We start from the raw sequence: 21512 nt of genomic DNA, 5'->3' as shown, positions 1-21512 counted from the left end.
AAACCTAAACAGGGGAAACTGAATCCCTAATAACAGCCACACAAAATAATATAATAAAGAAATAGCATATATAGACTCTGTAGATAAAGAAACGAAACAATAAACCACATAAGTGAATACAGCAAACTAGCCCAAAACGAATACAAGAATAGACACGATCAAGTACACTGGGCATTATGCAAAAATGCTGCATCTTGAACAAATGAGACAAATGGTACAAGCACAACCTGGCAGTAATATTTGAAAACGAAAGTCATAAACTTCTATGGGACATGGACGTGCAAACAGATAAACCTATCCAAGCCAGTAGACCGAATGTTATAATAGTCAACAAGATGGAAAAATCCTGACAGATCATAGATTTCGCTGTTCCAGCAGACCATAGAGTGAAAATCAAGGAGAACATACACAGAATTGGTAAAAAAAGCTGAAGGGATATGGAAGATGAAGAAAGTCAAGAAAACACGAATAATAGTAGGAGCATTAGAAACAATCTTAAAAAACTTTCAAAAAAAGAATGTGAAAGATTGGAATCAGATGAATGGCTGAGATAACAATAATTAAAAGAATGAGAAAAATACATAATGCAGAATGTCAAAAGAATAATTACCACAGCAAAAGACGCTGAAAAAACAAACAAGCCAAAAGAGAAGAGATAAGAAATAAGATGAGGAAAGAAAAATAGCGAGAGAAACATCTACACGGGCTCAAGTGCGGGTGTGCAGTGCGTGCGTGCTGGTAGACGATGTGTGTAGTAGTTCTTGTTATGAACTAGCATGAGGTGCACTTGTGCGAAACTGTGGGATTGTGTGTCTGTCTTGTTCAGAGTCCAACGATCAAGAGAGAGAAAGGAACTGGCGTATCCGATTATATATGCGATGCATCGCGGTCACTTATGTAACAGAACAAAGGAAAGATCATTGTATTACCTTAAGGGTTCAGTCTTGTGTCTGTGTGTCCATAGGCTGGGAATATCAATTCTCACAGTACTCCCCCCACCCAGATAGCTGGAAGCTAAAAGTAGAGAAAATTTAGAAAGTATGCGCATGTATACATACAACAAAGATTTATTAGAAGGTATAAAAGTCTGCATATTTCCGAGAAAATATGACGACAACTGCGAGTCATGCGGGTAGTAGGTGCAGGAGTAAATTCAGGATCAGGTGGCTACTGATCGAGTGCTAGGAGCAAGTGTTCACTCCAATGATGCAGTTTGGTTTGGGCTGATAAAGTGGCTTTTAATCGATAATGAAAGTGTTCTAGCATCCTGTTAGCGAAAAAATGATAGGAGTAGTCGCAATGTGTGCAATTCTAAATAAGTGGCAAAGGATTCAGAAAGTGTGTGATGTGAACTATGAACCTCTGTCGGTAGTAACAGTGTTGGGTACACCAAAGTTAGAGATCCAATTCTCCATGAATGTTTGAGATATTGCCTCAGTAGTAATGTCTTTCAGGGGTACTGCAACTGGCAAACGCACAAAGCAATCAATCATCATGAGAATGTAGCGATGATCACTAGAAGGTGGCAGTGGCCATATGATATCCAGGTGGACATGTGAAAAACGAGCATCAGGTAAAGAGAAGTTGCCTGATGTGGATTTGGTATGGCGATGTATTTTTGTAGTCTGGCAGGAAATGCATGCCTGAGTCCATTTACGTATGCTGACATTGATGCTGAGCCAGAAAAAGTGAGCTGCAATGAGCTTGACTGCTGCATGCTTACTTGAGTGTGTTAGATCCTGGAAATGTTGGAAAATGTGTTTTTAACATAATGGAGGCAGGTAAGATCGGGGATGTACAACAGAACTATCGTACCAAATGAGCTTGTCTGAAAATGGGACTGGTGTCTTTTTTAGGGGAATTGTCGAAGTCAACATAAAGTCTGTGAGTGATGCATCACGTTCTTGCTCGGTTGTGATGTAGTTAAAATCGAGAGGCTTCTCGAGACTGTTGCGATCACAGAAATGTAAGAGTGTATCTGCCACAATATTCGTTTTTCCAGGTAAATACTGTACGTCAGCAGAATATTGTGTGACATAGTCCATCTGTCGTAGTTCACAGGTGTGTGTATGTAAGACCAGCAACCAGTGGTTTGAACAGTGAATTAAAAATGCTGTACCTTTGCTGCGTTGTACTTAGCTTGGCAGAAAAAAAGACAAGGGTTGCGTTTCACTGTTCACAACCTGATTCAGAATAGCCCAACAGCTACATCAGAAGCATCTGTTGAAAGAAAAAGCTTAGCTGTCAGGTCAGGATCGATGTAGGCAAGTTTAGTGTAGTCCACCAGCACAGCCTTGGCTGTATGGAAAGATGAGAAAGCTTTGTCTGAGAAAGAGAGAGTCCTCTTTCGCGTACAAAGTGAATCCATGAGCTTGGACAAGTGATACAAGTGTAATGTTATGACCCTTTAGGCTGTGATCATAGCGTAGTACCTGTTAACTGTGGCAAGTGGGGTCAATGGTCAAAACATTATTATTATTGTTATTGTATTCTTATTAATTGATTTGAGCGACAGATGGTCGCTGGATCAGTTATTATGATTAGAAGAATAAACAACTAAATTGCGGAAGAAATGATTGACATATGAATCGCAAAAAGAATGCGAAAATAGAAAATAGATGTAAACATTCTTTTGGATTTGGATAAACAAATAACTAGATGGAAACATTAGGTTGGTTTGAGACACGTAATTAGGTGACGTAAGAGAACACGTGATGTAGTTAGTTTTGGAGAGATTCAGAGAGTTGAGGATTGACCACCAGAGCGGACAGACGTCTAGACAGGGGTGGACAGACAGCTAGGAGCGGGCTGTATGAACAGAAAATGTAGACTAACTGCAGATCCTGTGAAAACCATTTGAGACAACTGTAATAAATTTATATTATAAAAATATAAAGAGTTGTTTTAATGGTTTCACAAATAAGAACAGATGTCTCAATTGGTTGGTGCTGATCGCTTCATGGTTCGTCACGGAGCAGCGGGACGATACAGAAGAACTCTTCAAGAACAAAAGGTATGAAACATATATTATTCTTCTTACATATGAACTGTAAAAATATCCCGTGTGATAAGTCTGATACAACATGATTCAGTTTACACGTCAATATCATGTCCTCATACATACATACATATGATTCATACGTTTATTATCTGTCTGTTAAAAGAACAATATCTTACATACACTAGATAACACATGACACGTTTTAATATATCATCTCCTCCATATAAACCAATATACAACACAAGCAGTTTGGAATGAAATGGTGGTAATAGTTCACGAGTCCAATATAACAATGTAATTGACGCAAGGAAGCAGACACTGGAAAATCCTGGAGTGTTTGTACTTTTGAAGGCAAGGGTGTAAGTTTAGACTTGTCAATCCGATATCCAAGAATGTCCAAGGAATTGACACTGAATTTGCATTTTGCAACGTTTATTTTTAATCCATAGGATTGCAAACGCTGGAAAATTTTGATAATGTGTGTCAAATGTTCTTCCTATGAGGAGGTTGTGATGAGGATGTCATCAATACACGCAAAGACGAAGGGCAGTCCACGAAGGACTTCATTGATGAATCGTTAAAATGCCTGGGCAGCATTACGCAGTCTGAAGAGCATGTATATCGCCATCTTAGGAAAACTGTAGATCCAGATAAGGAAGCTGAAAAGTCATGCAGGTGTCGAATAGGGTATCTGTCTGGGATAGTCACTGCAGTGAGAGCACGGTAGTCTCCACAGGGCCTTCAATCTCCTTCAGATTTCTGGGTACCATACGAAGTGGGGATGACCAAGGGCTGTTCAACGGTCGTATTATACTGAGGTCTATCATATGTTGTAATTCTGAGCGAGCCAGAGCAAGCTTGTCCAAAGACAAATGATGAGGCTTGGCATGCACTGGTGCACCACGAGTTGTTATGGGATGATGTACGTGATGTCGGATATCCTTGGTGTGGGAGAAGGGTTGGGTGAGCTCAGGGAATTTGCTCAGCATTTCGGCAAAACTGCGCTTGATGGTGCTGTGGTGCATATGCTGGGTGTGTCACAGGAGTGCATACCACAGTGCACAGAAAGTGCTGTCATTGTGTCAGCTAAACGACGGTTCCTCAGATCGACGGAAAGCTGGAAGTGAGTTAAAAATCAGCACCAAGGCGTTTTGACATTGGCGATGATAAAAATCCAAGAGAATCTTCGTCATAAACCTAGGTCAAGGGTCAAAGGTATGGTACCATAAGTTTGGATGGAGCTGCTATTCGCTGCTTGCAGTGAAAATGTGTTACTGCTGTATTTTTATTTTGTGTAGGAAGAACTACACTTACAGCGGCACCAGTCTTGTAAAGAAGGCAACACAGCTGGAGAGATGTCACACAATTCCACCCATTTAAATGGTCCGGTTGTTGCTACTGAAAGGAGCATGGCTGTACACATTTGCGTGCTTTCCCAACAAAATGCTGGTGGTAGAAGCACAAAGCAGATCATGACTTCAACCTGGGTCGTCGAGGTGGACATGTCTCTAGAGTTGTGTCTGGTAGGGGTGTGCGACTGCCTGTCTTCTATGAGAGCACATAATGCTGCGGTGAGAGCAATGATCTCAGATGCTTACTGGCTGGCACTGTTTGTGGAGGCTGAGACAGGCTGGTTGGCAACCGTGGTTATCGGAGCAATAACTGCAATAACTGTTAGTTCCACAAGATTCTTGTCCCTGACGAACATAAACAAGGTTTTGGACAACTGCTGTAAAGTTGCTGAAAAATGCGATCCTCCATCGTGCGATTTCCAAATAAATCTTACATCTGCCTGAGTAGCTGGGGTGGCTTCCGATCTCCCAAAGACAATTCAATGAATAGTTGCTTCAACCTGGCTGTTTCAGATGCACCTGTCTGCTTTAAAATAGCCTGCTTCAGCGTCTCATATGGTTTTTCACTCAGAGGTGAGCTCAGAAAGTTTGCAACCTCCTCCACAATGTTGGTAGGCAAAACTTCAACCACAGAGAAATACTTTGAGACAGAGGAAGAAATCTGTCGGTTCATAAAATGAAACCACAGATTTGGTTTATGAGAGTTGTATGGAGGCATGTGAAAAGACATCTGACTTTCCAAGGCAGCAGGGATGGGTTTACTTTCTTCCATGACGAGTAAAAAGGACACAACAAATTCTGAACAAAAACACGAGAAAAAGGTCAACTGTGAAAAAAAGCAGGAGAAAAAAAAATTATATCTTTCTGGAATATCAGCAATAAGCCTTTTTTTTTTTTTGTTGAGTTGTAAAAATTGGATGGAAAATGTTTTTAAGTTTGCATGGCATTGTTTACAAATGCTGCCAAAAAAAGTTGGCGTCAAAGAGATGAAAAATTGGGTCATGCTGTCTGGAGTGAATGATGAGAGAAGGATGAATAAAAAACGTTTTTGTTTATAATTCTGTAGTTAAGTGGGCTGGTAAACAGCAAAAAAATAATAAATAAATAAAGTAAATAAATATATAAAATTAACAAAAGTTCAGCTAGAATTCGTCACTGTCAACTTTTTCTCTCACCTTCCAGCATGCATTCTCCTCTTCATCTCTGCCAACAGGCATTTTATCAAAAAAAACTGACTCCATTCCATTTGTATATGTGTGCAGTGGGCAGTGCGATTCCACAAGACTACACCTTATAAATCCATGGCCGCCATCTTTAATCTCTCTCTCTCTTTCTCTCTCTCTCTCTCTCTCTCTCTCTCTCTCTCTCTCAGATCCCACCTGAAGGTAAGGCATAATGCACACACACGTGGGCGCGTTCTTCTTTCCTTCAACTCTACACTCCCCCAATACAATCATATTTCAATTCTCTCTTTCAATGAAGAAAGAGAGAGAAAGCGAGTGAAAAAGAGAAATAAAGAAAGAGAGAGATGTTTTATCGCCCATATTTTGTTTATCAAATTATAATGTGCACTGGATGCAGAAACATCTGTCAATCTTCATGTGCCGACAGTTTTAAACATTTAACAAATGTGTTCTCACTGAAATGTGTGTTTACCTCCACACAAGTGCAGATTAAGTTAGGCACAAGGTTTATTAATGTAGAAGCCCCCAGCTCTCCCAAAAGGGGCGCTTTCCATTGTGCCACATTATCACCGCATCAAGCTCTGCCAGGTTGATATGAGCAGCATATGAGCCAGTCGCAACCAGCAGGCATCCTCAATTACAGCCTCATTCTTCTGCAACAGCACACCAATCACCAGAGAGTTTGCATCCACCAACACGTTCAGTTTGTCTCCCTGCACATGCCAGTCTCCTTTGACGGGGTCATCCTGTTTTACCATGGCGATGGTCTCCTTCACCATGTGAACCAACAGATTGTCTACTGTTTCATCATCCCAGCCTTTGGTGACTGCACTTGTGCTCCTCTTTATGATGCCTGTTGCCACACGAGTTCATCCACACAGAGAAAATACTGCTCACCTCGTGAAGATAACTAGCACTTCAGGAACTGTAGTTCCACGCCCCCATTTCAAGGTTCCTCGCTCTTGTCGAACGTTCAGGCCCCAGACACGGGTGCCATCCTCCAAACATTCTGGGTCCTTGCAAATCAAACCAAACTCAGCCATTTTGGACCTTACACATGATGATGACACAACATCTTCTGTTAACTTTACTCAGTTGTGTCCCTTGAACACTCTCCACAACAGAGACTTAACTTCCCTACAGGAAACGGTGTAAAAAGAACTTTCGAAATATATAGCACGAGCAGTACGCACGTGTTAAATAAATGCTCTTCGACCTTACTCCAGTTGTCCGTGTTTATTTGCTTTTACATTGGTAGCAGAGTGTACAAAAACAAAAAAACAAAAAGCATGTCCTCTAAATACATTCCCCTACCAACGTTAAACATGGAAAAATACAATTCCTGGAAGAAAGAAATGCGTATATGGGAACTAGCCACTACTTTAGATGAAAGAAAATGGGCCCCCATCGTGCTTTTGTCCGTGGAGGGAAAAGCGAGAGAAGCCCTGCTTGAATTGGATATTACCTCACTCAATGTCAAAAACGGAATGGAGATATTATATCAAAAGCTGGACACCCTCTTTTTAAAAGACGCAAACCAGGTAGCATTTAGGGCGTACGAGGCGTCCGAAAGTCACCGAAGAAAGAGCGGCATGGGAATAGATACTTTTCTAATCAAATTTGAACGTCACATTGCCAAGTTGAAAGAATTTAGCATAATTCTGCCCGAGCTGGTCCTGGCGTTCAGAGCTCTCAAAATCACAAGCCTCACCCCCGAAAACGAACGCTTAATAAAAGCCACCATTCTGGAACTGACACTCGGAGAAATGTCCAAACAATTAAAAAAAATTCCTAATGACTTTGAAGCTCATTACTCGCCAAAAACTCCTCCGGTTGCTGTAAAAACCGAATTTGACATTATTTTCACCACTGATGAAACTGATGAAACCACCAGTAGTCGTGGTCACCGCCGCCGCCATGGTGATAAAAATTCCAGTCTCACCAGTTGTGCTGCTGGCAGATGGGGTCGCAACCAAAATTCAACACACTACAACAACAACAATAACAACATCAAAAGAAATTCAAACCACAAGGTTGAAAGCGACAGCAGCAGCGGTGTTTGTTTCAAGTGTGCGTGTAAATACCATTATGTGACTTAGTCAGGAGCACCGGAATGAAAGGCAAGCAATTCATTAAGATACTTTAGGAAATTCTCAATTCTTGTGAAATTTTCATGAGATACAAAAGGGTTGAACCCAGATCTGTCGTGGGGTTTTCACTGGGAACATATTTTAATGAGAGCATTGCCATGGACATAAAAGAAATTAATGGTAACAAAGTATTGCACCTTATTGATCATGGTACCAGGTTCAGTGTTGCAGCTAAAATTCCGAGTAAAGAAAGCTTTGATATTATTAGTACTATTTTCAAAAATTGGATTACTTATTTTGGTACTCCTGGATTTATTCTCACTGACAATGGCAGAGAATTCAACAACCAGGTGTTTAGGGACATGGCACAAAATATGAATGTTGTCGTTCGTACCACTGCTGCTGAAAGTCCATAGAGTAATGGACTAAATGAAAGACACAATGGGATTTTAGGGGAAATGGTGAAGAAAACCCTAGAAGAAACAAATTGCAATTCGAGGTGGCTCTCGCATGGGCAGTAAGTGCAAAAAATACACTTCAAAGTGTCCATGGATATAGTCCCAACCAACTCGTTTTTGGCAGAAATCCCAACCTACCTGGTTTTCTTAATGACAAACTCCCTGCACTAGAAGGTGTCTCTACCAGTGAAATTGTGGCAAATAATCTTAACGCTATGCATGCTGCCAGGAAACACTTCATAGCGAGTGAATCTTAAGAAAAGCTTAGACGAGCATTCCACCACCAAGTTAGAACAGGTATCACCCAATCCTATAAAGATGGAGATGCTGTTCTCTACAAAAGGAACTTGTGTGATAGGTGGCTCAGGCCTGGAACAGTCATAGGGTGGGAGAACAAACAGGTGCTTGTCAAGCATGGCGGCACCTATGTTAGAGTACATCCATCTCTTTCTACCCCGAAACATACCAGAATCACAATGAGGGTTACAACAAGGAATTGAGCACCTCACAAGAGTCTGAAGGATCCCTAAGAGTGTCAAACTTTGAAGAGAATATTTTAGAAGAAGATTTAGAAATAGCAGACAACACTGAACAACGCCCTACTGTGGAGACTCAAGACATAACCAATAAATGCGATACCACCACCAGGAAAGTCAAACTTCCCAAACCTGGACAAACCATCAAATGCAAGCTTGCCAATGACACAGAATCAGACTGGAAGAAGTGAAATGTCATAAGTAGAGCAGGCAAAGCCATTGATAAAAATAAACATTTGATGAATGTAGTTATGGAACAGGGTGAACCTTTTTGGTTGGACGTTGAACATGGAGTTTTCGATTGGCAAACCGATGAGACTGAAGAAAATGAAGAGCACCATGATTCCTGCACTGAGGAAGAAGTAATGATCATCTCTGCCAATGATAGCCTGGAACTAGAGGAAGCTAAACAAAAGGAACTTGAGAGCTGGGTTAAAAATAAAGTCTATGTTCAAGTATCGGATCAAGGCCAACCAAAAATATCCACCAGATGGATTTACACAAGCAAAAATTCCAATAACCAACAAAAATTCAAGGCCAGACTCATTGCCTGAGGTTTTCAGGATAAGGATGCTGAGAATCTAAGAAATGGTTCTCCTACATGCTCCAAAGAAGGTTTACGCATAGCATTAGCTTTAATGGCATCCAACCATTGGGTATGTAAATCCATGGATATCAAAACAGCATTTCTGCAAAGCAAGAAGTTGGACCGACAGGTTTATCTGAACCCTCCCAAAGAAGCTAATGTACCCCAAGGCTATATTTGGAAACTCTCCAAATGTGTATATGGCCTGACCGATGCCTCTAGGTCCTGGTATCTCATACTCAGGGAGGAATTGATGAAGTCAGGAGCTATAGCTTCAAAATATGATCAGGCTATATTTATATGACATTTCGAAAACAAATTGCAAGGTATAATTGCTACCCATGTGGATGATTTTTGCTTTGCAGGGTCAGAGATTTTTCATAGAAAAGTTATTGGCAAAATCTATCAAGTATTTGCAGTTAAATCAGAAGAAATTTCAGATTTTCAATACATAGGATTAGACATCAAACGGAATGTAAGGAAATTGAAAAATATCCCAATGGAAACTGGCAGGAATATTAACGACAAAATATCCACAGCAAAAATTTCTGAAATCAGGCAAGTTATCGGCCAACTTAACTGACTGGCTACCCAAACCAGACCTGTTCTCAGCTACGATGTCAATGCATTAAGTTCCATCCTCAAGCAAAGCAATGTGGAATGTATAAAACATGCCAATAGAGTAGTAAAGAAAGCCAAGAAAGAAAAATCCCAGGTAGATATTCCTGACTTAGGAGATCTCAATCATCTCAAGATTATTGTCTACAGTGATGCCTCATTTGCTAACCTGACAGATGGAGGATCTCATGGTGGTTACATAATCTTTTTAGTTGGCAATAACCACAAATATACACCAATAACCTGGCAGTTCAAGCACATTAGAAGAGCACACTGGCTGCTGAAACCCTAGCCATGGTTGACATGTTGGAGGCCTGTCTATTTTATAGGAAATCACTATTAGAAATACTGCAATTAAAAGATGAACCCGAAAATATAAAAATAATCTATAAAACAGACAATTCCTGTCTCTTTGACTCCGTGCATTCATCCACCCAAATACTAGATAAAAGGCTTCATATTGAGATGGCTATTTTGAGAGAAATGCTGGAAAGAAAAGAAATAGAGTTCTCTTGGATGCCTACCAATAGACAGGTAGTTGACTGCTTAACCAAGAAGGGAGTCCTTTCATACTTGAGTTCGTATCTGAACTCAAAGAAACTGATATTTAAAAATAAATATATATTTTTTTCTTTTTTCTTTCTTTTTCAGTGGTCATCTAAAAGATAAGAAAAAGGGAGAAATATTGTTAACTTTACCCAGTTGTGTCCCTTGAACACTCTCCACAATAGAGAGTTAACTTCCCTACCGGAAACGGTGTAAAAAGAACTTTCGAAATATATAGCGCAAGCGGTATGCACGTGTTAAATAAATGCTCTTCGACCCTACTCCAGTTGTCCGTGTTTATTTGCTTTTACATCTTCATTTACATATATGTCATCAAGGTAGACTGATGTCCCCTCTTTTATTGTTTGTTCCTGTGATAACACAGCATTGATGATAATCTTCATTATTTGGGGTGCCACGTTCAGCCTGAAGCCTAGTCTGATAAGGCAGTATCTCCTGCCAGCAAACATATTCTGAAATGACCACATCATTTCACTGATCCAGACCTGCAGGTACGCTTTTATTAGATCCAGCAGTGGCACATTGAAACCCTGCTGGCACCACTCTCGTAGCTTGCTGACACAAACGTCAGCATCAAATCAACATGCGCGTTTAGTTTGCGGTAGTCCATTACTGGCCTCACCTCTGCTTTGTTGAGCTGAGCAACTGCCATCAGTGGGATCAGGCCTTTGGGAGGTCCAAGTTTCTCATAGGGGTAGGGATCATCCTTGATCCGATCATAGAGTTCCTCTTCGTATGCAGGCACATGGTACTCTGTTACCTCATTCTGCAGTTTGGCTGGTTCCTGGTTTTCTGACCACTTCCATGAGGCTGTCCAAGCCTTCTGCTGTTGGTCAAATTCGACAATAACGTCTGGCTGGTCAATCTTCAGTGCAGCGAACACTGGAACCTTCTCCTAAAACTGTACCGCCCTGTCTGCATTATGTGAATACCACCTAGGGCTCTAATGGCATCATAGCCTAGAAGCAGGTCAAAGCACTATCAGCACTTCGACGTTAACCGAATTTTCAGTTCTTGTGTGTGTCCACTTTGCAACATGTCTGCATCTCTCTACTGAGAGTCGTCAATCTAATATTCTTCTTCTTCCAAGTGTAGCAGAGGTCTGTGCTCACTATGGTACAAGAGTACCCTAAATCGAGGAGTGCTGAGCACAATGTCTCATTGATATAGACCTGAATGATTGGAAGCACCTTGTCTAATTTCTGTTTGGGGAAGAGGTCGACACTGGCACCTTGTCCCCAACCCCATTTGCCACAAATTCCCAGGCCATATGACTAATCTCATTACATCGGTAGCAGCGAACAGCTGTCAGTCACTGCACCCCCTCCACTCACTGTCATATATTTTCAATCCCCCCACCCCCCACTGGCATATGATTACCTGTTTTGTCCTTCCTCACTGCTGGCATATGACAACCTGTTAAAACCTTCAAAATTCCAAAAAGCCCTCAAAATATTTATTTTCATTGAACTAATGTTTACACAATTCCCTTCAGATTAATGTTTACACAATTCTCCTTTTTTTTTTTTTAATTTTAATTTAATTTAAAAATTCTTTTCAATAATTTGAATAATAATAAGCATGTAAACGTTAACGTCAAGGGTATGAGTTTCATATAGAACCGTTGATTTAATTTGAAAAAAATAAAATACACATCAAATGCGCTTGAAACAAAATCACAACAAAATATTAGGAAATAACAAATATTTTACTTGTTTGAATTTTATAATAAATATATTTCGGAGCTATACTCCATCCTCAATGTGTTGTTTTCTATTTTCTTTTTCTTCTTCGGTGCCATGTTGTAAAGTTGGAGAAAGAAAAGTCTGTTTGTAAAGAGCCGCACGTTGTATCTGAGCGGTTGTGTTTTGAAATGTTGGAACAGTGCGTACGTAGGTCAAGGGTGTGAATTCCATACAGAAACGTTGATTTAATTTGTCTAAAATAAAATAGGCATCAAATGTGCTTGAAACCAAATCACAACGAAATATTAGGAAATAAACAAATATTTTACTTGTTTGAAATTTATAACTAATATATTTGAGAGGTATATCCATCTTCAGTATGTTGTTTGTTTCTTTTTTTCCTTTTCGTCTTCCTTGCCATGTGTAACCCTTCACGCGAGAAGGTGGTTAAGGACCCCTGTCTATCTAAATTCTTGGCTCGTGTAGTCTAGTCTTCTCTGAGGTTGTTACATGAAATCTGGTATGCTAAAAGCGAATATCGAAGCAGCAGGCAGGAAGAAAGACAAACTCATGTAGTCTATCTACAGAAGCTTAATTTCGCAGAATTATGTACAAATGTTTTTACAAATCTCATTCAGTTTTTGTAAGTTTTTTTCACAGTCTCAAATCTCTTCAAAGACAGCGACAGACGGTTGGATGAGGAAGGTGGAGGGGTCACATCTCTATACGGTCTGTTCTTCCCGAATTCAACAAGCAATCTCCAACTCAACTCCCAACTCTAACAGACTAATTTTTGCACGCAATCATATATATAGTAAGGTATGTGGAGGGGGTGGAAATTCCCCACAGCCAATAACATTTTGCCACGAAATCGCCACGAAATCTGAGGCCCCTGGTCCCTGGGTGGGCACAATTCCCATACCTGAAATCTGAATTACTAATCCTCACGATTTTCAAGGTCAGATGTCAGTTCTGACATCCGACCTTGAGTTCATTTAAGGCCAGACAATGTTATAAGTGAAATTTCATGTCATCAGCTTTTAGCTGTAAAGATATATTTCTTTGGTTTCAAACAATATCTATTTTGACATGAAATAAAATATATATATTTATCTTCTCTATCTTAAATCCTTAGGTTATCTGGCATCACCCGGGAATGATAAGCGATCTCAGTGTAGTTCTAACACTCCTCAATTGGGGATTACGTTACACATGTTGTAAAGTTGGAGAAAGGAGGCTGTTTGTAAAAGCCGCGCGTTGTATCTGAACAGTTGTATTTTGAGATGTTGAACAGTGCGTAGGTAACGCGAGAATAAAATCAAGGGTGTGAGTTCATATAGAAACGTTGATTTAATTTGAATAAAATACAATACGCATTAAATGTGCTTGAAACCAAATCACAACGAAATAGGAAATAAACAAATATTTTACTTGTTTGAAATTTATAACTAATATATTCCGGAGCATATTTTATTTTATGTAAACATTAATCTGAAGGGAATTATGTAAATGTTAATATGAAACAAAACTAGAACGTATAATTCAAATTAGATAAAAATGTTAAATTAAATTAATTGCTACACAAACAAATATAATAATAAATTTAAATGAGAACCTGAAAATGTTATGAAATGATAAAATCATTTTTATTTACTTTTTTTTGTTGTTAAAGTCCGAATTCTCACCAAATTACATGGCTGTATCAAAGAGAGGATAGTCCGATGTAGTTTTCTTTTCTTTCTCTTCATAATGTTATTATTAAGAGGTCGAGCCTATCGAAGAGAAAAAAAACGTCTTGTATCAGCGATTTTTGAAATCCTTGTGTGTGATCAATTGGGTTAAGCGCAAAATTTAAGAAATGGAAAGTCAAACAACTAAGAAAACATTTTTTATAAATTTTAATGAGAATATTTGAAATTTGAATTTATAAATTTAAATGAGAACATTTGAAACATTTGAAAACATGAACAGGTTAAGAAATGATAAAATCATTTTTATTTACTTTTTTATTGTTATTTTCGAATTTTCACAAAAAAAACATGGCTGTATCCAGGGGAGGATAGTCCGATGTAGTTTTCTTTTCTTTTTGTTCAAAATGTTATTAATAAGAGGTCGAGCTTCCTGAAGAGAAAAAAAAACGTCTTGTATCCATGCTTTTTGAAATCCGTGTGTGTAATTGCTCAGTTTAAGTGCGAAATTTAAGAAATTTGTTGTTAATAATGTTTCAATCCTTTTAAAAATAGTGTTAATTGTTTTTTCAATAAATGTATTTATGAATTGAAAATCTATATATCTATAAAAGTGAACGTGTCTGTGTGTGTGTCTGTGTACATTTCCCTATGCAATAACTCTGTCAATTTTTAGTTTACAGACTTGAAATTTGATATACAGGATACTGAAAAAATTGACCGCTGTTTTTTTTTTTTTTTTTTTTTTTTTTTGCTCAACATACACCGCCAAACACTCGGGCAACGCCGGGCTGGAATGTTAGTAAGGCTATAAATTTAATTTTTGTGAGAGAACTTTCGCAAGGCATCTAGTCGGTTGAAAATTTACAATATACTTTTTGTTTTGTTTTCGGCAAAGTTATCAATAACTCTATCAAAATTCACTCTACGTCTGTAAGCCTTGTCTGGCTTATTTTTGATCGAAGGTAGTTTTTTATGAGCCTCAGTTTCGAGAAAGAGCACTCACAGCTGGCAATGCTAATAGCTTGGGTAAGGAAAATGCGCAGCATGATCACAATATTAGAGATGGAATCTCTATATAAAGTTCAAAAGTTCAAGAGGTCTATTGATTTATTCTTTTCCTGAAGCTTTCACAAAATACTGTAATCTCTTCCTTTCGGCAAAGAATTTACCTTTTTCTATACCTTCGTCAACTTCACCAAGCTGACAATCATAATTATCATCAAGCAGATTTGATGGTGTAAGAAAAGCGTATTTACTTGCAAGATTGTGAACTTATTGAAATCTGCAAGATATTTTTATGACAGCATTTCCCGTTTCAACTCAGTATCAATCCTCAGTCCTGCATCAGTCAATTGTTCACCATCCATTTGTTTCTTTTTGCGGATACGATGTTCCATGCTTATCCCCATTTCAGAGCAGAGTTTTTTAAACTCGTCTATTGCAGTGTCCACCATCTTTTCTCTATTCTGAAGAATGCAATCTCTCAACGCCGTCAGCTGACAGAACTTTGTTGCAGATACAGCCTTTTTTCTTAAAGATACTTCTGGGCATCATTGATTTCTGGGAGAATAGTTTTCCAAAGGCTCAGAAACGGAAACGACAATACCGAGTTGAGAATTAAAGATGCATCTGATCTTATGGTTGCAATTTTTCCTTCTTCGGTGAGCTGTTCCAGGGCAATGACGACTTAAAATAATTTTTTTTACCACAACATTTACAGCATCTGCTCGAATACTCCATCTAGTTTCCATAGTCCGCTTGATATTTAAGCCGGTCAACTGAATCAAGACGTCCCAGCGATGTGTAGATGCAGAATAACCGGTCCAGTATGCAAAAAAATGTGCCATGATTGCCTTTCCAATTTTTTAACTTCAGGCGCGTCATCATCATTGACAGTTTTTGATGTATCAACACTGTTAATGTCGACTTCCGAAGTAACAGTATCAACTTCATCTTCGGTTTCAGTATGATTTTCGACTTTCGTTTCGGCCATTTCGACCACAGAAGTATTTTCCATGAATTTCAACAGCGCGCCTTTATTTTTATTTATTTGTTTATTGCTTCCTCTCCTTTTGTTTTTCGCTTTTTACGAATGCCGCACAATTCTCCTTTATTTTCTTCATTACGATACCTTCTTTGAAAATTCACGTAAATGTTCTGAAAAAAAATTTTTAATTCTAGTTTTAAAAATAGCATGGCATTTCTCTGCATAAGCACCTTCTTGTGTTGTTCCGAACTAGTACCACAAAAGATTAGATATCCCCCTCCAAAAAAAGTCAGTTTTCTGAGATATGGGAACATTTATTTGTTGTATATCTGATTTTTCTTATTACTTTTTCGAATCTCGCTGTATTGTAAAGCAACCCAAAAAAAAATAATTAAAATCCTATTACCAGAATTAATTTATCATAATAAATTTCGGTTTAATCATAAATACGTCAGTGATTATAAAATATTTTTAATAGTTTGAAAAAATTAATTACTCCGTGATTGTTTGAAACTTTACAGAAATTCGTCAGTATTTAAACTATCAAATAGAACGCTACTTATATAGTATTTGAGATGTAGCACTTAGATCCCATTTAAAATTATATCTTCTGATATGACGATCATAAAATCTGTTTACAGTCGATTTTAATTCTGTACTTGCTTAATGTTTCTACAATTCCAAAATTACGTAATTTCCTGTTGCTATTTTTCTGTTGTATCATTTAATTATCAGTGATGTTTGAAAGTATTTTTCTTGACAAAAACATTGTTTAATTTTTCAACATTTTTTGAAAGGTTACCTAGAAAATTTATGCAACTTTGTTTTACAAATAAATTCACATCGTATTTTGATTTTATTATTTTGGTTTTAGTGTTAATTTAAAATCAATGAATATTTATCATTAGTACAAATAATGAAAAATTAAATTACGAATTTTAAACAATCGGTTTTGGAATTGTAAATTATGGATACATTTTTCTGATTCCGATACCTCCAAAAGTTCCAATTTTTTATAACATTTTCGGTATAAAATTTCAGATTTTTTATTAACTTTTATTTATTTTTCTATTTTCTATTTTTCCCCTCTCCAAATGCCTCCCCTGACGTGTGCCGCTCATAAAATAGGGACACATTTTTCTGATTCCGATACCTCCAAAAGTTCAGATTTTAAAAAAAATTTTCGGTATAAAATTTCAATTTTTTGTTAGCTTTTATTTATTTTTTTTCTATTTTTATTCAAAATGCCGCCCCTGAGGTGTGCCACTCATAAAATAGGGAGACATTTTTCGGATTCTAAAAGTTCCGATTTTTTAAAAACTTTTCAGTATAAAATTTAAGATTTTGTTAGCTTTTATTTATTTTATTTATTTTTTCTATTTTCTATTTTTACCCTCTCAAAATGCCGCCACCTGACATGGGCCGCTCGTAAAATAGGGACACATTTTACCGATTCCAGTACCTCTAAAAGTTCAGATTTCTTTACAACATTTTCGGTAAAAAAATTCCCATTTTTGTTATCTTTTATTTATTTTTCTATTTTCTATTTTTACCCTTTCAAAATGCCGCCCATGATGTGTGCCGCTCATAAAATAGGGACACATTTTTCTGATTCCGATATCTCTAAAAGTCTCGATGTTTTACAACCATTTCGGCATTAAATTTAAGATTTTTTGTTAGCTTTCATTTATTTTCATTTATTTATTTTTTACCCTCTCAAAATGCCGCCCCCTAGCACGTGCCACCCGAGGCGGACTATCCCTACCCCACCGTTGCTACGCCACTGATTGCATGTGAAAGACATCAAAGATTAAATGCGAATTTCTGTTGTAGATTTGAAGTAAATTTATTGTGAAATGTACTTATTTAATTTTCATCAATTTTTTATTTTATCTTCTTTCTCCATTCAGGTGACTGATTTTGGTCTTTCTGTCATAAAAGGAGGTGTTGGACATGAAAATATGCTCAAATCATTTTGTGGCACTCTTATTTACATGGGTAACAAAATTTCCTTCCATTTATGTTCAGCTTTGTCTAATATATATGTGATGGGACGATTCCAATACAATTACCAATCCTGATTCAGATTCTTTATGAATCTCTAAATATTTAACTATGAATTTGTTACATTTTCTGATTTCTGTAAAAACATGTTAAATGTGCAGATATTTTCTCAAACGTAAAGATACACTTGTGGAGGATAATCTGTCGATTTTAGTTCTACTAGTAGATTAAAATCAATAAATATTTATTTTTATTATTAGTACCAACAGTGGAAGATTTTGTTTTAAACAAAATCAAATAAAAAAAATATAATTAAAAGAATCCTTTTCGACATTGAAAAATAGGCACATATTTTTCCGATTCCAATAACGATTCCGATATCTCTAACAGTTCTGATTTTTTTATTTCTAATTCCAATTAATCGTTCTAACACTAATATATATATATATATATATATATATATATAGTTATGTTTTTTTCTCACTTTTACATCCATATTAAAAGCCTATTATTTCTATTTCTACTTAAAAATTATTAAAATGAACTTCTTAATATACTTAGTCATGGATATGTAAGAGAGTTCATAAAGGTATACTAATTTGAATATTCCTTTGAAAAACGAATTTCATCAATTAATTATTAATTGTTATGGTTCCTTACTCATTTTAACTTTTAGATTTAGTTCTTTTCATGCATATTTTCTTTATTTATTTATTTATTTATTTATTTATAATTGTGTAGCATTTAGAATAAAAAAAGTTCTGGGAGATTTAGAATAAAAAAGTTCTAGAAGATTTAGAATAAAAAGTTCTAGAAGATTTAGAATAAAAAAGTTCTAGAAGATTTAAAATAAAAAAAGTTCTTGGTGATTTAGAATAAAAAAGTTCAAGAAGATTTAGAATAAAAAAGTTCTAGAAGATATAGAATAAAAAAGTTCTTGGAGATTTAGAATAAAAAGGTTCAGAAGATTTAGAATAAAAAAGTTCTAGAAGATTTAGAATAAAAAAGTTCAAGAAGATTTAGAATAAAAAAGTTCAAGAAGATTTAGAATAAAAAGTTTTAGAAGATTTAGAATAAAAAAAGTTCAAGAAGATTTAGAATAAAATGTTCTAGAAGATTTAGAATAAAAAAAGTTCTAGAAGATTTAGAATAAAAAGTTCTAGAAGATTTAGAATAAAAAAGTTCTAGAAGATTTAGAATAAAAAAGTTCAAGAAGATTTAGAATAAAAAAGTTCAAGAAGATTTAGAATAAAAAGTTTTAGAAGATTTAGAATAAAAAAAGTTCAAGAAGATTTAAAATAAAAAAGTTCTAGAAGATTTAGAATAAAAAAAGTTCTTGGAGATTTAGAATAAAAAAGTTCTAGAAGATATAGAATAAAAAAGTTCTAGAAGATTTAGAATAAAAAAGTTCAAGAAGATTTAGAATAAAAAAGTTCTAGAAGATTTAGAATAAAAAGTTCAAGAAGATTTAGAATAAAAAATGTTCAAGAAGATTTAGAATAAAAAAGTTCAAGAAGATTTAGAATTAAAAAGTTCTAGAAGATTTAGAATAAAAAAGTTCTAGAAGATATAGAATAAAAAAGTTCTAGAAGATTTAGAATAAAAAGTTTTAGAAGATTTAGAATAAAAAAGTTCAAGAAGATTTAGAATAAAAAAGTTCTAGAAGATTTAGAATAAAAAAGTTCTAGAAGATATAGAATAAAAAATTCTAGAAAATTTAGAATAAAAAAGTTCAAGAAGATTTAGAATAAAAAGCTTCTAGAAGATTTAGAATAAAAAAGGTCTAGAAGATTTAGAATAAAAAAAGGTCTAGAAGATGCACATTTATTTAAGTGACTTTGCCTCTGTGTGTGTGTGTGTGTGTGTGTGTGTGTGTGTGTGTGTGTGTGTGTGTGTGTGTGTGTGTGTGTGTGTGTGTGCAGAAAAACTCTACCAAACTTCTCTCTGAAGTTTTGGTCTCCAGACTTGAAACTTGATATATAGAATATTCGGACCTGCGACAATTTCAATTTTGTTTTTAGCCTGTAAAAATAGCTTCTAAAGGGGTCTGAATTGAAAAAAAAAACAGTTGACCTTGGCAGGAGTAACTTACTATTACTTATGCTGTTATTTTTGCAAAACTACAAAATTAAACATTCATAACTTAAAATCATTTAATGTTTAACCTTTCATTTCCATTTGTCATCCATCAATAGCTCAGATGGATGTGACGCTGGAACGATAAATAAAGACTGGAGCACTAAATGTTTTGGTTTCAGATCTAGTGGATGGCATCTAAGTAATTTTTTATAACTTTTAAAATCATTACTATATATTGGATAATAATGAATAGAAAATTGGCTCTGTAATAATAAATACAAAATCTGATAGTATGCACATGAAACTCTAGTCCCCTTCAATGTAATCTTCTACAAAACACTTTTACTATTTCAGCAACTTCTGCAAGGCCCCAGGGAAGTCGTCTTTTGTGCGCCTCATCACAACCTCTTTCATCTCCTCAATTGTCTCAAGGTTTTCTTTGAGCTTAAGGAATAAGCAAAAGTCACAGAGAGCAAGGTCTATAGAGAGAGTGAGGGAGTGTCTTGATGCCCATCTTGGTGAAGTAATTTGTGACAAGGATGGAATTGTGGAATGGTGCATTGTCCTGGTGAAAATGCCACTGACCCAATTTGAAGAGTGTTGGCCTCTTCCGACTGAATCTCTTCTTGAACTCCCTTAAAACCTCAACATAGTATTCATGGTTCACCATCTGTCCATTAGGAACCTCGTGCATGTAGTTCATGCCTGTTCTGTCAAAAAAAGGGTTTCTGGGTGGATTTGCTCTGTCTGGCTTTCTTGAGTCTGGGAGAGCCAGCATGCTTCCACTGGGAACTCTGTCTTTTGGTCTCTTCTAGGTCAAAGTAGATCGAGCTTTCATTGCAGATCACCAGAACATCAAAAAATGCCGGATCTAAATTGATCAGCCCAATCATCTCCCTGTCATGACGTCTTTCTTTCTGATCTTCTATGAGCACCCTTGAGACGAACTATACGCAAATCTTCTACATCTTCAGCTCCTCGCAAATAATTGTGTGTACAGTCCCCACACTGGCATCAAACTGTGCACTTATTGTCTTTATAGAAACATGACAGTCCTTATTCATGAAATTCTTTATTTGATCAATCAACTCTGGTGCTCTGGCTTCCTTACTCCCCCTACACCTCTCATCGTCCCTCACAGACTCTCTGCTTTCCTTGAATCTCTTATGTCACTCAAAAACTGATGCTCGATTCATGCAAGATAATCTAAAAGCAGTCTGAAGCATTCCATACGTTTCTGTGGCATTTTTTACAAATTTAAAAAAGAATTTTATTGCATATCGTTCTTCTAAATGACATCACGTTCATATCACATTTTTGAAATTCACCAGACTTTAGTAGTAATTCCTGCTGTAGTTGTTCATTTGAACCTGAAATCATAAAAATTGCTCCCTGCTATAACAATAACATACTGAATTTTCAAGAGTCTACAACAATTTTAAATGCCTGTACAAAAAATATAATTGTTATGAAAGAATATATCTTTAACAAAGCAAAACTTGTCAAGATAAAAAAAAATCTCAGCACTATTCCAATTTACTCTTATATATTGCATTTACTTTTATTATTTCTTAATTACTACTTACCAAATTATCCTATGCCGTCATTCTCATTTCATATCTAAATGTTATTAAGCCAGTTTTTATATATTTGCATTTTATATAATTCTGGTCC

General features: G+C 36.4%; 1 protein-coding gene across 2 annotated transcripts in view; it reads left to right on the top strand.

Annotated features, from left to right (window-relative positions):
• Window positions 1-21512, top strand: part of LOC145241499 (serine/threonine-protein kinase 33-like) — a 306331-nt gene that overhangs the window by 224867 nt on the left and 59952 nt on the right. For both annotated transcript variants that reach the window (XM_080104517.1, XM_080104518.1), the window contains exon 7: window positions 17666-17753. In XM_080104517.1, coding sequence (XP_079960643.1) covers window positions 17666-17753 — 88 coding nt within the window. The remainder of the gene's footprint in view (window positions 1-17665; window positions 17754-21512) is intronic.

Source organism: Euprymna scolopes, chromosome 20 (genome assembly GCF_053919585.1).
Source record: "Euprymna scolopes isolate OS-2025 chromosome 20, ASM5391958v1, whole genome shotgun sequence".
Lineage (NCBI taxonomy): Eukaryota > Metazoa > Mollusca > Cephalopoda > Sepiida > Sepiolidae > Euprymna > Euprymna scolopes.
This window is presented reverse-complemented; position numbering and strand designations above follow the sequence as displayed.